The 18,758-nt window shown below is 41.5% G+C and overlaps 1 protein-coding gene and 1 long non-coding RNA gene across 3 annotated transcripts in view; one reads left to right on the forward strand and one right to left on the reverse strand.

Moving 5' to 3' along the window:
- The window catches only part of CDH20 (cadherin 20), a 117,785-nt gene that overhangs the window by 94,477 nt on the left and 4,550 nt on the right, over positions 1–18,758 (forward strand). The window contains exons 6-10 of the mRNA XM_056332749.1: positions 270–457; positions 5,097–5,350; positions 8,824–8,960; positions 11,502–11,623; positions 13,496–13,613. Coding sequence (XP_056188724.1) covers positions 270–457; positions 5,097–5,350; positions 8,824–8,960; positions 11,502–11,623; positions 13,496–13,613 — 819 coding nt within the window. The remainder of the gene's footprint in view (positions 1–269; positions 458–5,096; positions 5,351–8,823; positions 8,961–11,501; positions 11,624–13,495; positions 13,614–18,758) is intronic.
- LOC130146531 (uncharacterized) overlaps positions 1,345–18,758 on the reverse strand; it is a 73,730-nt gene continuing 56,316 nt past the window's right edge. For both annotated transcript variants that reach the window (XR_008820947.1, XR_008820948.1), the window contains 3 exons: positions 16,796–17,072; positions 15,735–15,938; positions 1,345–4,034 (listed from right to left, as the gene is read on the reverse strand). This is a non-coding gene — a long non-coding RNA (uncharacterized LOC130146531). The remainder of the gene's footprint in view (positions 4,035–15,734; positions 15,939–16,795; positions 17,073–18,758) is intronic.

Raw genomic sequence — 18,758 nt, forward strand, 5'->3', positions numbered from 1 at the left:
GGTATATTGCTGTTTTGAAAAGCACCCATTGAACAAGCCTATCGATATGACAAACACCTAAATAAAACTTTCCCAGGCAATTCAGTTGGGCTGTGGCTTTGAAAAGGGAATCACACCTCTGCTGCAGCTTTGGGGAAGGTACCAGAGACTCTACAGGCTGTGCAGTGTTGTGGCCTGCCCTGATCAGCATTTCGCACTGCTTTGTGGTTTTCGGTTCCTTTTCACAGCCTGTTTTTTGCTCCCTTCTCCCTCTCTACTGCTTGCGCCAGAGCATTATCAGATGAGTGTGCTGGAGTCTGCCCCCATCAGCTCCACTGTGGGCCGCGTGGTTGCTAAAGACCTGGATGAAGGCATTAATGCAGAGATGAAATACAGCCTTGTGGATGGAGATGGACTGGATGTCTTTGATATTAACACTGATCCTAATTACCAAGTGGGCATCATAACTGTAAGAAAGGTAGTAAAGTTTCCTTTTTATAGTAATTTATATGGCTGACAGTGGTGGTTCCATTTTATCTGTGCAATATTCCCTTATGCCTGTAGCAACTTGGTTCCCATTACATGAGAGTAGCCCTTTTCCTGCTATAAAACACAATTTCTTTAACATTCATTGCTAAAATATGAAAGCAGACTGCATTCCCAGGAGCAACCTTTAAAAAGTGGGGACAGCATTAGCATAAACATGTATTTTCCCACCAAAGGAATGTTCTGATTCACTATTTATCTATTTAAATATTCTCTGTAGCTTAATTATCCTACAATGTAAGAAATTAGATCAATATTTGCATTTGAACTGTACACATTTTTCACTCCAGTGTCCCACAAACAATAATAAGGCATGCCTTAGAATTATTTATAAACCAATAAAACCTAGGCAGTTTTTTTTTTAATTGCTGCTTGAAGATCCATAAATGCTAATTAGGATAGAAGAAGCTGTCTCTAAAATGGCAGCTGTGAAACTGCTAGTACTCTGTACCGCAGGTGATGCAGAAAGGCATAGAGTATTTTCCTTAGACTCCCTGCTATAGGATATTTATTCTACAGTCTTACATAAATGCTGAAGTTCAACTCTGTTTCTAGGTTATGAAATTGTAACTATATTTCTGCCTAAGCATATCTAGTGTACTAATAAGGAAGTATAGTCTCCATTTAAATAGCCTGGGACTAAATTGTGCACTAAAATGGAACAACACATCGGAGAGACTTGACCCTGCAAACCTCCATGCCCTACAGCAAAGCATTTAAGCATGTATTTATGGTCACCTTTCTCCAACTCCTGTTTATGTGCAGTAGTCCCTAAAGTTAAGCATGTTTGCTGGGATGAAATAGATGTTGAATGCAAGCTCTAAAATAATTTTTCACTCATTTATTGATGAAAGAAAATAGTTTCATGGGAGTAAATTTTTCAATAAGCTTGACTTTTGCTGTTAGGAATACAGTTTTACTAGAAGTTCATGTATGTCAGGAGAAGGAATTATAAAAAATTATGTCATCGATCATACCAGGTATGTGTTGGCATCAGGTACATACTGCTCAATCCACCTACTGTATATAAATGTTTGTAAAATTCCATATATGCCTGTAGTTTTTTATAATGTTACTTTTATCAATACACAAACGTTGGGAAGGTTGTCCATTGGATCCACTCAAACAAAAAGAAAAAAAAACACAATTCAACTGGTGTTTATAGAAAAAGATATCAAAAAGGGGTAGTGGGGAGAGAGAGAGAAAGAATTTCTAAATCCAGACTGAGATCTTCTTTGAAAGAAAGAAAAACTTTCTCTTTCATTTTTCTAGAGCGATTGCCCAGAGAAAATAACTAGCACTTCTGTCACGGGCATCAAAAAGTCAGAATTTACAGTTACAGATAAGACCACCACTTGCGGTCTTGTGGCCACTTATCTTAGCCCATTAATCCCACAAAATTTTGAGCACCCCCAGAAGAGTTATGGCTCCTTCAAAGCTCCTGCCTATAAGGCTGATCTTTATGCAGGTGAGAGCCCCCACTTCTCCTTGCCTTGGCCTTCACGCTGCCCGTAGCGGGCAGGGTGGTGGGTTACCCAGTGTCATTGAGCCTGCCCGCTCAGGCACAGCGGCCCTTGCCATATGCCTCCTGCATGGCACACCGCTCGGTGCCTGCCTCAGCACTGGGGGAAGGAGGGTGAGGGCAAGGCGAGGTTTCCATGGGTTGCTTCTCCTCTTGGTTGTGTTTTGCAGCATGTTCGGTTTGCAGGAGAAGGCAACCTGCTTGCTGTCCCCATGGGACCAGTGTTGGAAAGAGGTTTGAATGTACCTGTGGAAGCCAGATCTGATGAGGGGGGCAGCAGTGTTGAGGCGCTGGCAATGAGAGCATGAGGAGGGAAAGCCACTGCTGACAATGAAGGAGTCCAAGGCAAACTGAGGGGTCATCAAAAATGTGATGGCCTAGCACACTTGCTTGAATTTTCTCATTTTTCTAACTTGATCATTCTAGGTGATTATGTCTTTTCATAACATAGTTCAGTTTTATAGCTATTAAGTGTTTCTGTGATTTAACTGCCTTTTTTATAACTTAGCTTTTTAGTGTACATGCAATGTTTCTCATGCAGTTTTTTTCACACAAGAAACCATGAAATGTAATGGCCTCTTTCTTATTATATGTTTAGGCAGTTTTGCATTGCACATTCCTTGCCAGATGGACAATAAGTGTTGTTTGGTCATGTGAACATATTTTATTGCTGTTTTACAATGCATAAATATGCAACTGGTAGACCATAATGACTCTGTAATATGTTTGTAGATCTAGCTAAATTCTTGCTGGCAAGTGCTATGCCTGCAGCCATCACTGATTTCCCAGGTGGAACTAAGGGCAGCAGGAGCAAGTTTCAAATCATCTGTTTGTACCTGCTGCCACAGGTTGCACAGTTCATACTGTACCACTGCACAGCATCTCCAGTGACAGTGGACATTCATCTCCTCGGTACAAGAAAACCAGTTCCTCTTCCAGGATTCATTCCTCAGCCCCATGTACTAAATGCTGAGTGAGTTTTAGTTTTATAATCCCAAGAAGTCCAGTCTTTCATCAGACATTCCTATGCAGCACATCAGTACTGGTAATTTTACCATGGCAGCATGAGCTTTTGTATGTCACTGCATTTTCCACATTTGACGAAAGAAGCTCTTGTGGCAGTAGTCAAGTACTGAAGCCTCCACTGAATTCAGGGGTTGTTTTGAGGCCCATGGCATATACTCCTGCCATGACTGAGTGTGAAACTTCGGCTGATGTTGCTTAAACTAATACAAATTTGGCTGCAGAATTGGCCGGCTGCACTATTGAGCAGGGCAGAGAAGAGATGGGTTATGACTGGCCAAGGACGACTTCACTGCTATAGTAATGATCTTTGTACCTTTGACTTCCAGTTGCATTGACATCCTCCTCCTCTATTTTCCTGCCCATCTCCTTGCCTCCATCTGGTGGTAGGGCTTCAAAAAGAAAGAGTTGAATAGGAAAAGCAAAGGTGTTGGGTGAGAAGAGCAGTGATCTTACCATAGTCCGAATGAACTGAGGCTGTGCGTGGCAGTCCACGCATGATGTTCAAATCCCCACATACGAGTAAAGCCACCTGCTCTGAAAGCCATTCATGTAACAAAAAGGAATGTGTCCCACTGGGAAACCCTAAGAACAGGGCCATTTCTTTCCTGGTAGAAAGTTTGTCTTCTTCAGGATCTATGCCAGCTAAGGGGATCCAGTTGTGCTGGTTTTCAGCGTTAAAACTCCCCAGAATATAAAGATAAAGGGTTGTAACCATTTAACTACAGCAGGATTGCTTGTAACTTCTAACTGCAACTTGGGAAGTCTGACTGTGTCCTCCAAAGATGTACTTCATCTGGCAAAATATTTTAATATATTTTGGCCTGATCCTTCCATAGTGTCAGTCTGGTTTATCAGATGCTTTTAGTCATCTCTTATCAGGACTGGTAAATTGCACATTAAATATGGAATTCTCCATTTAGTTTCAAGCAGGTTTTGGAGAGGCCTTATGTTCTTCAGGGATCTGTGAAAAGAAGAGGGAAGAGAGGTGAAAATTTTTTTTATTGAGAGGTTCAGTGTCAGCATTAATTATTTCTATACACATGTTCATCAAATAAGTCCTTTTATCTAGATAGGAAATCAATTTCATGAAACTAGTAATAGAGAAAGCTGTCCCCCCTTTATCCATTATCTCAAGACAGAAAAGAAAGGAAAAAAAGAGCCATTCCCACTCCCTGTTTCAAATAATACTTGAGTATTTCGTACAAAGTGGAAGGGCTTCCACAGGAACAGGTCAGGGGGATCTCATAATGCTCTGAAATTACATTATTCTCTGGGCAGGCAGGAGATTCAAACCCTAACACTCAGTGCACCTGGATTGTGAACCTGTGTTTAGGACATTTACTAAGAGGAGGTGAAAAAACCCACTTCTAGGAAGGATGAATTACTGATAAAAAGTGGAACGGGATCCCACAAGAGAGGTTGACCATGTCCCCTGCTTCCACTAGAGCCCTTTAGCAGCTTGGCAGTCAGGGCTCTCTTGAGATGAAACTGATCTCTGGGAGAAAAGAAGATGCTGACTAGGACCTCCACCTCATGTGTGAGCATCCTTGTCCGTGCCACTGCACCCATTTTTGAGGAACCGACTCTGTATCTTTACCTTATTTTCAGGTGTTCCCATACTGTCTGTTTCACCTGTAAAAGTCTTCCTCAGAGTGGCTTAAAACATGCTGTGTTAATCACAACATAATGGTGGTGTGGCCACTTTTATTTTCATTTCATCAGGAAGAATGAATTAATATGTATTCTGAAGTGATCTGCAAATATTTCTCCTAGCTTTTTCAGTTCAACTATCAAAAAAAAAAATGTAGATGGTGCCATTTCTAATGCTACTGTCACTCCATCTGTAATGCTTTGTCTCCATCTGTAAATATTTTCATTCATTACCCTTATAATAAAAGTCATAGTAAAGGTTCATTTTAAAAAAAGAAGTATCGGTTTATATTAGAGGACATCTTTTACTTCGGAAAATTGCAGTTATATGGCTTAAATCATATGGCTCAGTGTCCCTAATGCTTCTCTTCAGCCTTTAAGTTTTGAGAGCAAGAAAAGCTACACGTTGAAAGTAGAGGGTGCCAACCCCCACCTGGAAATGCGGTTCCTGAACCTGGGTCCCTTCCGCGACACCACCACCGTCCACATCAGCGTGGAAGATGTGGACGAACCTCCTGTGTTCGAGCCCAGCTTCTACTTTGTGGAAGTGCCCGAGGATGTGGAGATTGGAACCACCATACAGATCATTTCTGCCAAGGACCCAGATGTGACCAACAACTCCATCAGGTCTGTCATTTCTTTGTCTGCTCCCCCACTAGCGCTCCCTGGTACGGGTTGGTGGGGCAGTGATGGGGCTGAAACAGCGCAGGTGGGAGGGACTTTCTCTTTTCAGCCAGTAGAAGTCATCAGTGGGTTCAGTCAAACCACATCCCACACATAGAGGGGCTCTGCTATGACTGTCAAAGCAGTGCAGGAGCTCATCCTCACCTTTTCTGTGGTATAAGGAACATCTGCATCTAGCATAACAATGAACTGGTCAGGCATGTCCTGATAGCATACATTTTTTAAAAAAACAACAGACTCTCGTGTCTTTGCTGGCACAAAACCTGACAGCATCACTGAGAATCAGCTGCCATACCAAGAGGAAGGTAGTCAACTTGCTTCTCCTTTCTCCCCCTTCTCTTTCAAAGCCTACCTTTGTCAACAGCTCAAACACACAGCTACTTTTGGAGTAGATTGAATGCATACTAATAAATATTCATGAACCACTAAATTATATAGTGTCTGGTCAAAGCTGCAGAGCTAGATACTCCCATGAGGAGTTAAGAAAGGTAAAGGTGTATTTACAGCCCTGGGAGCTTCGTAGCTGCAACTCAGCAAGGAGCCAAAAGAGCAGATTTGTGTGATCACAGTGCTCTTTTCCATAGTGGCTGCCAAGTCAGCCCAGTTTATCAGAGAGGACTGTTTTTCTCCAAGGCCAGCCCACATGCTAATTTTCACAACCTGCAGAAGCTCCAAGTGACTGCAAGTTAATAATCCCAGCAGGCTGGCGTCTTCTTTCATCTGAGAAATGCTTTGGGTGCTGAGCTTCTGTTTGCCAAGCCTCATGTCAGTCCAGCTTCTGAATTATCTACGTTTGGGAACAGCCCTGGGAAATACAGGAGGGAGTTGAAACATTGAGTATTTGGAGGTTTTAAAGGAAATGAAATCTATATATGAGCAACTCTGTGGGCTTCAGCCAAGAGATCTGAGCAGACACAGTCTGTTCTTCTTAATGATATTGCTTTCGGTGTTGCTGCTCTAATTATTTTTTTCATCTCTGCTACCTTAATATACCTATCTTTTCTACCTACATTATAAGGTTATCATACTTCTCATGACATTGTCTCAAATTCTTCAATAAAACTAAGTATTATACTGTCTGCATCAGAATTTCATTACCCTAAACTCTTTTTCACTTGCATCCTATTTTGCTGATTACTGTCTAGCATTATCCAAACACTGCAGTTGCAAACAGCTTTGTGCTAATCTGCTTAAAATAGTATAAGAATAATTCTGCAGACTATCAGAGGGTAGAAGTGTTCATTGTTATTTTTAATGAGGTTTTTCTTAGTTTTCTTCAGAGCTTTCTAGTGACTACCCTTGATGAAACAGCACTCTATAAAACACAGAGTGCATCACCAAAGGTACATTAAAAAGTTGCAAATACACAGAAAATCCTTTGTAACTCTGTTCCTTTCCAACTTTCTTCCTCTTTTTTCTACTGTCTTCCTTCCCACCTTCCTTTCTTCCATCCCTCCTTCCCTCCTTCCTCCCACACACCTAATACATACAAATGTAAATGACTGGGTAGAAGAAAGGAAAAAAAAGAATAAATACCATTTGTAATGCTATCTAAAATGCAGATGTTGAGAATTGGTTCTCCTTGCCTCTCACGCAGTCTCCTCTATCCATGCCAACTCTGTGCAGTATCAGTCTGGCAATGTTTTAGGCTTGCTCTGAGTTCACTTTGCACAGGGCAAGGCAAGATAAGAAAACTAAAATCCCAGATGCATATTTTGTTACACAAGCTGAAATCCACCTGAAATTAAAACTGTGACCATTTTTTCAAGTATGAAAAAACCTAGGACACATTTCAGAAGAGCTCACTAAACACGGGGGAACTCTCAAATCCTCATTTTCCCAGCATCCAGTACCTGGTCTCCCAGCCTGTGAAATTCTGATGGCTGGAAATACGCCGTGATTGTTGTTAAGTGATTCAGGAAGATTACCTAGAGTACAGTGGAAATGAGTGTGAAGGAGCAGGTATCATTAACAGGAGAACTTACATGGAAAATCCAGACAAAGACTTCACGTGTGCCTCTTGACACCAATGATTAATAGTGCACCACTAATCACAAGGCCTTATTAAATTTCAGATACTCATTGGCTTTAAACTGTCAGATAGAAATTCTTTTTATAGCCCTCATACAAGTTTAATTATTATAGCAAAATATACCAACACTTGTACCTATTTCCTAAATAAATTAAATGCCTCAGAAATCTCTTTATTTAAGAAAAGATGGGAAGGACTGGGAAGGAAAGGAATGCAAACCCACCATCCTACCCTTTTTGATTTTTCTGAAAAAAAAGTGTAAAAGAATTTCCCAACAGTAAAGCTCAATAGTATTTTATATCCCAGTTTAGTAAGTACCTATATAAAGATCAGGCTGGCATGCTTGTTCCAGTGAAGGCATTTGTGCTGAAAGGAGAAAATTCAGAAGAAAAGACCTGTTCAGCATCCGTTATGACTAATGCTTTCAATTCCCGTCAGCTTCAAAGAAAGAACCATCAAAAATGGAAGTAAGTCTGGGCTCTGTTCTAGGCTGTGGCATTTACCTAGGTGTATGTGTAGCTTTTGCCAAAGAATGTCTTACCACATTAACATAGTTAGCTAGGAAGACAATTTATACAAACTGCTGTTAAGAGCAAAGGTATTGAATATTTTACACACCTTGCAAAACAGTCCCTCTGACCAAGTACAGCGTGACACCTGTCAATCAGCTGCCTTCCTGCTGGAATTTTCTAGCCTGCAGGTACCACCACACTCTCCTGCTTTCACATGCAAGGAGCTTGCTCACAGCATTAAACTGGCATGATATTGGCCAGGCAGGTTCAGTAATTATGATCAATCAGCTTCACAGAGGGAGCTGTTTTTCTGGCTGGCTGATAAGAGAAAGCCACTCATCATCGCCCTTGCACTGACGTGGCTCAATCAGTAGGGTGGTCCAAGATGCAGGTGGAGTTTATTGCCCTCAGGGAGGAGAGAATACAAAAGCACAGGGAAAGGACCTAGGCACATCAGCCTAAGTGCCCAGAGAATGAACTGATGTAAAGTCATTTTCATCCTGTCTGAATTGTGCCCAAGGAAGGGGCATAATTATTTTGCTTAGAAAAAGAAATCACACTCCTCACTGACAGACTTTCTCTGTAAAGCAGATGTTCCTGTGCTGAGCCGTGCTTGCTTTGAGGCCTCTTCCTCTAAATCTTCCTGTCTTCCAGCTCCACCCAAGTAGTACTCACTGTTAAATGCCATTAGACATGTAAACTCCTAGTTTTCTGAGCATCTCACTCTGTATCTATGCAAGTCAATGGAGCACATAACTAGGTTGTGGAAGAATGTGGCTCTGCTGTGTATTCTGATTACTCGGGTACTTCATTGGCTATAACACACAGTTTTCACAAGGGTTGCCTAACATTTTTAATACGTACTTTTGCAGATACTCGATTGACAGGAGCAGTGATCCGGGGCGGTTCTTTTATGTCGACATTACATCAGGAGCACTGATGACTGCAAGACCTCTTGACCGGGAGGACGTTTCTTGGCACAACATCACTGTGCTGGCCATGGAGCTGAGTAAGGAGAAAGCAGACTGTACATAGATTAAAGAGATACAATAGACAAAGCAGCCTGAGAGACCTGAATTCAGTAGTTCACATGTTCTTATGCACTGAGTGGGAAGGCTTATTAACTGTATTGTTCTTCTGACATCAACAAGCGAATACTGCATTTTATTTATTTTTCATGCTCCTTTTCACAGGGTGGTGGGAGTAGAGGCTGGCAATTAAATGCAGAGTGCTGCTTTTTCAATTCATTAGTATTCCAAAGATTTATTTAAAACACTTCCTGATGTGTTTCTGCAAGGGTTCTATCCGTTCAGAAGGGCTAGGCAGGTAAAGCAGATGCTGCAAAGGCTGCACAGCTGCCAGAGCTGCCAGTCCTACCTGGGAGGATTGAGTGATGTACGTAGTGGTAGGCACCAATGACCCTACACTGCTAGGTCACTACTTGAAATCCGCTCCGGTTCAACATCAGGTAACTGTAATCACCATCTGCTTGCTGCACAAATAATTTGGGCCAGAGTGCTTTAGAATCTTCTAGTATACTGAACTTATTATGCTTTTTGGGTTTTACAATGAGCTAAAACTCAGCTCACGATTCATCCATGCCAGGTATTTACCGAGGCTATGAGACCAAAGAGATGCTGATCATTTCATAGCATCAGTATGAAAAATCTAGCTGAGTTCGAAATACTAACAGATGTGAGCTTCACAAAGGAGCTTGGGATATATAAGCAAATAAAACAGAAGTTTCACGCAATCTACCTGAAATCTTTTTTGTCCACATAGCTTTTGCTCAGGATCTCAGTTTATCTGCTGAGGGGCAGAAGCTTTGCAGAAGCTTTCCTCAAGTGTGAGAGAGCTCCCTGCACATCCAGGCTGTACCAGAGATATGGGGCAGTTTGAGAGGCAAAGCGTTTCAAGAAGCTTGTCCAAAATGCAATCAGCCAGCCTGAAGTTAGCAGAGGGAGCATTTCACAAGAGCCAGGGTGACTCTGCCACATATTTGCAGGCTGTTCTAGCACACAATACCTTTCTGTCCCCTTTTTAGTAATGAGAGGAGTTGGTGACATGGGAGGATCTCACTCCCATCTCTTTTGCTGCTAGTTTTCTTATCAGCCACCAATATCCATTGCAATGCCATGTAAATCCACATACACACATGAGGCTGTAAAAGCTGCCCCTGTAGCAGCGCTCGAGGGTGAGAGCAATATGAAAGCGTGTCTCCCTTTAACATTTTCGAAAATATTCACTGAATTAAAATATTGTGCTGCACATGTACAGAGGTTTGATGGAGGATGAGTCATAGTTGTGCACTCCACAATAAAGCTGCTAGTTTTAAAAGTTAGATCAATATTCCTAAGAGTGTAAATGCAGACATTCATCTGCCACAGTGACAGGTTATTAGCAAGATATGTATGGACATGTGGGAATTAAGGATTAACTATCCTTACTCATTAATAACAAATAAATACTAGAAGGATTAAATCAGAAATTAGGGAGAAACAATATAGTTAAAGAGCATTATCTCAATGATACAATTTAACATATGTTATGGATACAGTACACTGAACATTTAAGAAAATTCCAGAGTGTAAGAAAATGCTCCATTGTTTATTTGAACATACAATTTCTAGCTATAAAGGGAGATATATCTGGAGATAAATGCACAAAGTGTTATGGCTAAAAAGAATATGAGAACACTATTTTTTAAGAATTTTCTGGATTTTTGCACCTTTTCTAACCTCTTATTGATTAATTTATTTTTTTCTTGCTGCTTAGAGTTTCTTTGTATCAGTAAATAAGGGAAAAAAGATGTTTTGGGGCAGAAAAACAGGGTAAGAAAAAAATTATTCTGTGGCCACTTAGTTTGGAAATTGTGAATATCGGAAATGATATATGGATTTACTGGCAAAGAAAGCTAATGAACCAGTGGGACAGAAATATCACAAATTATGTCACACACAATGTAAAAATTTCATTGCAATTTTAAGCTTCAGTGAAAGCTTTTCTGTACAAATTCGTGTGTTACTACATTTTAAACCCCTGTACAAAGTATCAAAGACTTGACACTATTTTTGAGTTCAAGGAACATAAATTCTGAGCAAAAACATATCTGAACTGCAGAATTACCACTTTCAGAAAGCTCTAAATAACAAGGCTATCCTTAAAAGATCCCTTCCTAATTTGTGCCACTAGTATTGAGGCTCAACAAACAGTATTGCCCAGTCAAAAGGCAATAATAAAAAAAACACAAGGCATTGTCTAAAACTTTTGTTATGGAAATAGTACCATTGGACTGAACCAGGTTGAAGTCTTTCATGGAATTTGTTTGAAAAAGATGTGATTAGGTGGGAAGCCAGGATAGGCAGAGAGCAGCATTTGCAACTTTACTCTGAGTCACACAACCCGCAAGCAACCGCAGCTCCCCATGGGGAAACATCATTTAACATGAGTCAGTAGTGAAAAAGCCACTTTATGTCTTGAGCAGAGTGAGGAGCACCCTCTTCTTCCTCCCATATATTGCCTTCCTTTACATTGTGCCTCCTCCTTCCAGACAACCCATCCCAGGTGGGCAGTGTCTCTGTGACCGTGAAAGTCCTGGATGTGAACGACAACGCCCCAGAGTTTGCAAGGTTTTATGAAGCTTTTGTTTGTGAAAACGCCAAAGCCGGGCAGGTGAGAAACGCTAGTAAAGCCGGGCACTGGGAAGAGGGTGCTGTCCTCCACTAAGACAGCGTGCCAGAAAGGGTGACCGTTGGAGAGAGGGCTCAGCTAACCACACGTTTCATCTGAACTCTCCTCAGCAGCTGTCTGTGCTGCTTTGCAAAAGCAAGCATGTCGCACTGGGATCGGCATTGTATATAGCACCTCTTTTTTTCTCTCGCAGTAGTTTCCAGGCTTACTATACAATGCACTTCATGACGGAAGTAAAGCCTTCTCTTGGGCAGGTGCCAGCAGGCAAACACCCGCTGTGTCCTGTAGCAGCAACGAAGAGTGGAGTCAGCCTGGCCCATGTGATAGATAAGGCTTACTGTTAAAAGACCCTATTTATAAGAGCCTTAAGCACCCCTGGACTTATAGGAGCTGGGTGTAACATACTACATCGGCTTCAAAGGGGTGCCAAACAATCCGTTCTGCTGTGAACTGGAGATACCAGACAGTCATAGACAACACAGGACTTCCCACTCTGCCCACTGTAAACCAGCACCTCCAAGCAGGTGGAGAAGCCTCTTTGTTCCCCTCCCTTCCAAAACTGCATCAAAGCCCTTGAACGAGGTCTGCCGGTGTCACAGATGGACATGCTGTGGAGGGAGCATGGTCCCTTGCTGGAGCTGGTGCAAGCTCTACTGCTGATCACTTGTGCGGAGGCGACCCGGTGCTTCACCACCCAGGGCCCACAGTGCAGACTTGTCTCTCCTAATTCAGAGTTGACTAGCATGGTTTAAACACACAGACACACCACTCATGATTTGTGAAGGAAAAATTATGCCAGTAATACCACTGTGTGTTTGCTGAAGCTTATCCCAGCTTGCTGTGAAGCAGAATGAAATAGCTACTCACTGCTGGGACAACTGTACTCACAACTATCACATACAGGATAGTCTCATCTCACCAATTTACAGAGGTCCTTAATAACATAGGGAATAGAAACCATTCTGTAGCCTTTTTCCTGGTTTTGAAGGTTGAGGTCCTAAATAATAAGCTTTCCGAGACATGCACACTAATTTGGAATACTTCCTTCAGTGGAGAAAGACAAATTCTGTTGTCACATTTGGCAAAGTTCTGAAATCAGTTTTAAGGTGGTACATAAGTCTTTGTGAGTATGTCATTTGCCTTTGAATCCAAAAATAACTTTCAAATGCAAAAATCCAGGTGAAGATTTATTCCTTGTCTAAAAAGATGTCAGCATGTTTATTCAGACAGAGCTATAGCTCACTGTGCTTCAAGCTGTTAGACCTACTTTACTAAACCTCTAAAGGTGAGGTGGCAAATCTCTTTCTGGATTTAGCATTGTCTTAGTTTCTTTCCATGGTGTTATTTATTGCACATGCAGAGTTGCCGTTTCTCTCTTTCTTTTCCACGGACACCTTGGGAAGAATTTAATTGATTTAAAATTAAAACAGTGATAAAAAATTCAACCTGAAGTTCTTTTCTACCTGCGAAATGATGCTGAAAGTAAGTATGGACTTTCTTACAAGCTCTTTAATGCACAATGAATTTTCTGAACACCCTGAGCCCTCAAAAGAAAAAAGAACCATGCAACAGAAGATAGGGATGCACGAGAGTGTCTGTTGTTTGAAGCAAACAGACTATCTCCTCCTTTGTTTAAATGTGATTTGCATGATCAGAGCAAAATAAATGAAACCTGCAAGGTTTTGAGTCTCTTCTTGGTTTAATTATTATACCTCTGCAAGAGTTTTATTCAGAAGTTACAGTTGCTTTTATTTCTATATAAAAATTATATGTTAACTATATGTTATGTTTGTTGATTTATATTATATATATTTTGCTTCTCGCCTGCTTCTGCTTTGTTCTCATATTCTGTAGCTGATCCAGACAGTGAGTGCCATTGACAGGGACGACCCACAGGAGGGTCAGCACTTCTACTACAGCCTGGCTCCGGAGGCAGCCAACAACCCCAACTTTACTCTAAGGGACAATCAAGGTAATCAGAGTGGACACAGACAGTTAGCTACTCTAATTTCTAATGCCTGAGTTGGACTTGAGAGGCTGTGACTTATAGTGTGTGATAAGACTGCCATTTCAAATAATACCAAGTGACACCTGCTCCTTAAAGGCAGTGATAAAATTACATATTACTTAATATACTTGAAGGCTATATGATATTTTCTTCTCAATAAATATTCTCTAGCAATAGGCCTCTTTTTCTTCTTTAAGGAAATGTGCCAGTGTTTTGTGCAAATTCAGGTCTTGTGGTCAGGCTGCAGGCATCTCAGATTACTGGAGTGGAAATTGCATTCGTTCAAAAGGAGATGCTTAAAGGTAGGATAGCAACTGGAACTAGGAGACAAATCTGAAGAGAATTACATTGCTCTTTTTTTGTGCTCTTCATGTTTTCTCCCAGGCACAGAAAGGGAAGGTTCTTGTACCGTTCCAAATCTTTTTCCCCAAGCACTTTTTTTCTTCCTCTTCGCACATACTCATTTCCCTAGCAAAGGAAGGGAGGGAGGGAGGAGATGCAGAGCCTTATGCGGGTAACTTGGTGTCCAGCTAAAAGTCTGTGTAAGATGTGCTAAGTAGAAGCTGAAACACCAGTGGGAAGATTCAAGGCAAAGTGCTGGCATTTGAGTATTCTAACCAGTGGAATTTGCTTCTTTTTGGGAAGCTTTGGTGGTTTTATAGCCTGCAGGAAAGCCCCACCATGGCACACCTTTACTTGACTGCTGCTGATAGAGGATCTCCATGGGCAGATGCTGAGGTCCAGTCCACACCAGCCTTCATGGGGAAAGAGCCTGAATGACCTGGTGCAGAGCTTTGAAAGTCAATATGAATGGGCTGGATTTCAGTAAGAGTTTAGTGTGTCAAGTACCACAAATCAGCAAGTGATTCCAGAATAAATGGGGAGAAAGACTAGCCACCTGCAACATACATGGCCAGTCTTCAAGCAGATTGCCTGCCACTGCTCCCACACATGCCTACTTGTCACACTTACTTCCATAAGCCCCTGTCTGTGCCTCTGCAGGCGTATGAAAGAGCAACATAGAGGCTAATAAAAAAGCCCCTGCCTTCACTAAATAAACATGTCTTAAAGCATGCTACTTGCAGAGTCTGGAGCCCCCCTCCAGCATGTTAATGCTTTTTCATACCCAAAGTAATTTTTTTCTACAGTGTCCCTGAAGCCTCCCACAAAATTTCTTCCATTTTTATCCCCTTCTCTTTCCCATTGTTTCCCTCTTTTTTATTTTTTGAATATATATTGCTCAAATAAGTGAACAAACAAAAAACAACTATTGCTAAAGCATTTGGCAAACTAGACTCACTTCATCCTCAAGGCATTGTTCTAAAAACAGAAACACACAAAATTCCCAGCATCAGATGCACTTTTTCTAAGGCCATACTTGCGATAATTTATAGTGACAGCAGTGACTGAATGGCTGTGCCTCCCACTCTCTGTAAAATACCAGTTTTCCAGAGATATATATCACAAGAAGCTTAGGGTACTATTGGTTACAAATTTGAAATAAAAATGTTAAGAATCAAACCACTGACTATTTGAAATATACACATTAAGGATTAATTTACTGCCTCAGCAATTTAGAGTGCAGTAGTCATTTCAGTAACCATAATTTATATTTATATTTTCATCTTGGGACCACTAAGGACTATATAAATTACATGACTTAGTCACAGAGCAGGTAGCTATACTGTATGTCACAGGGTGGTAGGACAAGAAGCAGAACCCACCTTGCTAGTCATAGCTTGTGCACATAAATAGGAGATGGCAATGCTTCCCAGGCTGTGGGAAGGCGTTGTTAAGAGTAGCAATTGTGCTGATTACTTGGTTGTCCGATATCGCAGTAAGAGAAAGTGCAAGACATGCAGCCTTCCTGGCAACAATTAAAACCTTGATTTCTGCTGAGCAACAGATAGATCACAGTTTGCATTCTGATGAGCTGTTTTACATATTTCTTTGGCCCTCATCATTTCAGTGTCTGAGAACTTCATCAGTCTATCCTTTCTCCACGTATCTCTGGCAAACAGAGAAATCCTATTGTTCTCCACTTTATAGACAGGGATCTGGGGCAAGGAGAAATTAAGTACTTACATGCCTGGTTCCCTTTGAGTTCAATAAAATCAGTGGGAGAGAGACATGTATCTGTAAAGATCTGGACCCAAGTGATTTCCCAAAGCCGTATAGGATATACGGGATGAAGCAGGGAACTGAGCTGGGGTCTCCCATCTCTTTGGTTACTGATGCAGGGCACTGGCAAGTCATCTTCTCCCACTTCTAAATCCAGGCAAGATTATGCTGGGAAAATTTTGACAGAAGAAGCTTGCTGTAAGAGTGGGATGAACAACAGAATAAACTTACTGCATTTCCAGATTAAACTCTAAACTGCTGCCTTCCATCTTTGAGTACCAGGAACTGATGACAAGAGTAGCCATTTTAATGGGTGCAGGCATCAGTGATATACCACCACCAGGCCCATCATTGGAAGCCTCTGGCAGTCCTCCCGCTTGCATTTAAATTTGTCCTAGGAAAGTTTTTAGCTATTTCTTCCTTCCCTAAAACTGTGGTCTACCTCACACTTTGCAGAGCACAAAAGCAGTGAGCTAAAAACCCCCAAGAAAAAATGTGGCCCCTTTCTTGAGCTGATGGTGTCTGTAATGCCTGCTTCCTTGCTCTTTCTCCCACTGCTGGTGAAACATTTCTTTATATTATTCCTAACTATTCATAATTATTACAATTAGTTTTTAAACACTAGCAGAAGTTCTGGGCTAATCATCCCCAGTTCTTGCACGGATGCATACAGAGAGAAACCAAGCCTTTCTTGCAAGAAGGGTGGTGGTTAGCTCTGATCTCAGATTTGGACCTACACAGTGGTTAATTCCCCTGACCTGTCTAGGAAGATACATCACTTCCAGTGGGACAGAAAACTGCAGGAAAGAGATGCTTTGTGGCTTTCTTTCACAACCACATGAAGATACCAGCCTGCATGCCTGCAGGAAAAACAGTTTTCACCTCCTGCCACACAGGCACAGGACCCACCGTGCTGCAGTCTTCAGTATCTGCTCAGCGCTGCAGCTAAGTGCTACCATCCAGCCCTCTGCAAGCCAAAGATGCTGTGTTGAAACCTGCGAAGCAAAAATATTGTGCATCCTTACCATGCTGGCTTTTTTTTTTATTAATATAAGGGGTTTTCATGTCCTCACAAGCTCTCTTCTCCTGATGGCTGGAGCTTAGCATATACCAACTTTGGAAGAAAATTGTGTGTGCTGGTTTCTGCCATGCTGCATCACTTTCCAGCATGTCCTTCGCACTGCAGTAGCACGTCAAACAGCATTGGCTTTTGATGAGTCACACAACAAGCTCTGGCACCAACATATTGCAGTTGCAGAGTAACAGGTAGAAAGATTCTTTAGGGATGATGTGGATGCCTGCCTAGTACAAAGCAAAACAAAAGGGCCAAAATGTAATGCTGAGAGTCACCAACAGGATTTTATCAGCAAGAACACTTAAGACCTGGGTGATATAGTCAACACATCACAGAGAAAATATATATATACATGTATAACTTTCAATATTTGATTATAGAAATTTGGGTTTGGCCTGCAGAAAAATAATTATGGTTAAAAACACTTGAGATCTTTCACTAGCTGATTTTGCACAGCTTCAGTCAGGTTCACGGCCTGTGACTTCTTTTATAGGCGAAGTATGACCAGCTCAGAATAATAAAAACTTTTTCCCTCACAAAGAACATTTTTACGTAAAAAGGTTTGCTGTCACCTGAATAGAATTTGTGACTTCTATTGTAAGTCAGTTTAAAGAGAGTGGCTCTTTCACCCAGGAAAAAGAAATGCAACCAAATTACTGCACTGTTAAGATGACTCAGACATTTCCATCGGCACAGCATAAATGCAGGTGCTTTGCCTTTTTCTGCCCTTTGGTCTACTTTTTCTCATGCTAAAACAAGCCCAGTGATGAAAAGATGTGGTATTAATAGCTGGGGAGCACATACTAGAGGGCATATAAACAGTGCGAGGGAGAGAAAGCACTTGCATGTGCTCCAGCGGAGAGGAGGGGGAGGTTTGCAGGAGGTGAGGGCTCCTGTCTGTAGCACATCCCTTGCCCAGGAACCATGGGAGCTGCAAGGTGCTGCTCTCGGCTGGGATTTGGGACACATTCCTGAAATTTATCTGTGTCTGTCTACACCAACTGCCCATACTCAGAGCTGCATGGTATATCAAAAAGGTGGTGAAATCAGTAAACACTGACACATTAACAGTTTTAAGCAACTCTGGGGATTTTGTCTTACACCTGGTGATTTTTCCTCAAAGCTCCAGCTCTTTGGATCCCATAATTTAATGAGACACTACAATTTCACTATATATTCACATATGGACATGCACACACACTTCAGAATTTTATGCTTTCAGAGTTTGAATGTTATTGATGTTCAAGAAATAAAAGACCCTGAGATTCCTTTTAAAAACATGTCACAAATTCAAACTAATCCCATGAACTCTAGAGCCTGGCATCTCAATACTTACATGTGCCAGTACTTTCTGATGCCATAAGATCTGCAGCACAAACTATGGAACTTGGAGCATAATTTAAGTCTAGCAAGCCTAGCATGAGTTTGCATATATGCCATAGCTGGCTGCATGTAAAACTCCTGATTTCACTCCTAAAAGCCATAAAATAATTTCTGATGTTCAGACTACAGCAGATAATACAGCTGATTTATCTGCATGCAGCCTGAGTCTCTACACTGAAGAAAATCACTCAAGATTTAAATTTTAGCAGCAAATTGACAGGGAAATAATGAGGAAATTGAATGATCCCTTGTTGATATTTTGGTTTTTTTCAGTCTGCTTGTGATCAGAAGGTTTTTTGCCATTTCTAGGTGGCAGCCCCGTTGTTCCAAGCCACCTGGGAACAGCTGATTGGCACCCTGCATTTCAAAGCACAGCAAATGTACATTGGTAACAACCTGGAGATGCAGGTGGCCAGGCTGTGACCTCTTTTGAACCAAGGGAACAGGAAACAAAACTAAGTAGTAAAAGAAACTGCATGAAGCTCAGCTCCCCAAAATCCCGCAGCATCACTGCACAGGGTCACAGTTTG

The sequence above is a fragment of the Falco biarmicus genome, chromosome 3 (assembly GCF_023638135.1).
Source record: "Falco biarmicus isolate bFalBia1 chromosome 3, bFalBia1.pri, whole genome shotgun sequence".
Classification (NCBI taxonomy): Eukaryota; Metazoa; Chordata; class Aves; order Falconiformes; family Falconidae; genus Falco; species Falco biarmicus.